Genomic DNA, 2,426 nt, shown 5'->3' on the forward strand with positions numbered 1-2,426 from the left:
CAACAGGAGCAGACCATAAATACAAAGATTAACTGGTGGTTACCAGAACAGGAATGGGGATGGAAGGATGGTGAAAATGGTTTAAGGGCAGTAGGAGATATAGATGTCAGTTATAAACTAAATAAATCATCAGATTAAAGGTAGAGTGGGGATAAAAGGCAAATATAGTCCATGATACTATAATAGTGTTGTATGGTAACAGACAGTAGCTACATTTGTAGTGACCATAGCATAAAGTATAGCTCTGTCAAACCACAATGTTGCACACCTGAAACAAACATAATATTCCAAGTCAACTATACTTAAAAAATAAAATGGTAAAAAAGACACACAAATTCATTTGCCAAGTCAAATTACATTCCTTCATTTTACTATTAAAAGGTACTCTCTGCAATATGGTGTTTTCACCAGGATTTTACTAGAAATCTTATGACTTTAAGAGAAATTTTGAAGGCCAGCCATAAACTCCCTAGATTATGGAGTGTCAGGCCATGTATTTTGCCAGGACTCTCTTCAAGGCCCCCATGACCTCCTTATTTCGCAAGCTATAGATAAGGGGGTTCAGCGCTGGAGTGACAACCGTGTAGAAAAGAGAGATGATGTTGTCCTGCCTGGGGCTGTGGAGGGAACTGGGCAGGACATACATGAACGTGGCAGCTCCATAGAACATCCCAACCACTGTCAGGTGGGAGGAGCAGGTGACTAGGGCTTTCTGCTTCCCTTCATTTGAGGGCATGTGAAGCACAGTACACAGAATTAGTGTATATGAAGAAATGATAGTAAAAAGAGGGGGCATCAGGAAGGTCACACCCATCACATACACCAAGAGTTCATATCGGGAGGTATCCGCACAGGCCAACTTCAGCAAAGGAGGGATCTCACAGAGCAGGTGCCTGATCTTCCGAACTTTACAGAAAGGGTAGTGCATGGTATATGTGGTATAAACAAAGGCACTTAGGGATGCCAGGATCCAGGCCGTGGCCACCATGAGCCAGCAGACCCTTGGCCTCATGAAGACCATGTAGTTCAGAGGATGACATATGGCCACATATCTGTCATAGGCCATGAAGGCCAGCAGCAAGTCCTCTGCACCACCCAGCGTCAATGCCAGAAACATCTGAAGGGCACAGCCTCCAAAGGAGATCGTGTATTCACTCTGCAGAAAATCCACAAGGGCCTTAGGAGTAACAACAGATGTGAAGAGGAGGTCCATGAGTGAGAGCTGGCCGAGCAGGAAGTACATGGGCACGTGGAGCCGGGAATCCACTGTGATGACCAAGAGCAGCAGGCCATTGCTGGTCAGAGCCAACATGTATAGGACAGTGATTGTGGCACAGAGCAGTTCAGGAGACCCACTGTCATTCAGAATCCCCATCAATATAAAGCCACTGCCCAAGGTGGAGTTCCAGTACTCCATTCTGTGATGTTTCCTTAGTTGCCTAGAAGCAAACACATTCTCAGTGAATGTTGGCTAAGGTGGCCCCTCGTTTGTAACATCACAGGCTCCTGATGATGGCCAATGTGAATCCAATGAGGCGATGTCTTTCCTACTGGACATGGACTTGACCTCTTGATCTCTCAGGTCCTGACACTTTTAATTATATCTTGAGGAAAGAACCATCCGAATCGAGAGCAATCATCACAGCAATAGCTAAATATTAAGAGGTCACTACATGAAAATATCATGCAGGACATCAAGCCTCAATATGCATCTTTCCAGAATGATTAAATCATCTCTCTCTCAATAGAAAGCAATAGCTTTCTATAGGACCCAAGCCCTTAGTTATTTTTGTACCTATGTTTTAAGTATAATGTTTGTCCCAGGATTTAAATCCCCAGTTAGTGTCCTAACAGACCTGTTCTGAATATAAAATCCTAAAGCAGGTACAGAAGTGTGACTTCAACAAAGCACTTCCACTTCATTGTCCATCTACCTTAGGTCCACATTTGTTTGTAGCACTCAAGGCTGTAGACGTAAGCCTCACAGGAAGAACTAAACTATGTCCACCTCGGTCACCCCTCTGGACCAATAACCTCCACACTCTCCATGTGCAGAAGGGATTCTAGACTGAGATGAGGGTTTGGAGTGTTTGATGTGGTGTTGCTTTTATGAGCTAAACCTTTAGGCTGAATGACAACATAGGTGTTTTATTACAGGTTATGAAAACATGCAAACCTGGGAGGACTCAAAACTCTGTAAAGAGGAGGCCGTGCCCAGGTAGATCAGAATGTTTGTATTTGGGAGAAATGACTGAAAGGCACTGGCAGCAAAAGAGCCTGTGCTAGATGTTGCAATCAGGCTCAATAAGCCTACCCTCCTTCTCCTGCACCTGACCCAGATCCCTGCTCTCCCTCCTGCTGGGACAGAATATCTACACTGGATTGAAGAGCCACAGGGATAAGGAGGATGAACTCCTGTTCTGGAA

At 44.6% G+C, this 2,426-nt stretch overlaps 1 protein-coding gene across 1 annotated transcript; it reads right to left on the reverse strand.

Moving 5' to 3' along the window:
• Positions 1–484: 484 nt before the first annotated feature.
• On the reverse strand, positions 485–1,454 carry LOC112910928 (olfactory receptor 2AG1-like). Its single transcript, XM_025987242.2, has one exon. It carries the CDS (start codon positions 1,415–1,417, stop codon positions 485–487), a length of 933 nt encoding a protein of 310 aa, XP_025843027.2. The 5' UTR covers positions 1,418–1,454.
• Between the last annotated feature and the right edge of the window lie 972 nt (positions 1,455–2,426).

Source organism: Vulpes vulpes, chromosome 11, assembly GCF_048418805.1.
Source record: "Vulpes vulpes isolate BD-2025 chromosome 11, VulVul3, whole genome shotgun sequence".
NCBI classification, from domain to species: Eukaryota; Metazoa; Chordata; class Mammalia; order Carnivora; family Canidae; genus Vulpes; species Vulpes vulpes.

Bases quoted from the DNA above. Each gene is read 5' to 3' on its own strand.
- LOC112910928 (XM_025987242.2), bottom strand. From the start codon at position 1,417: ATGGAGTACTGGAACTCCACCTTGGGCAGTGGCTTTATATTGATGGGG.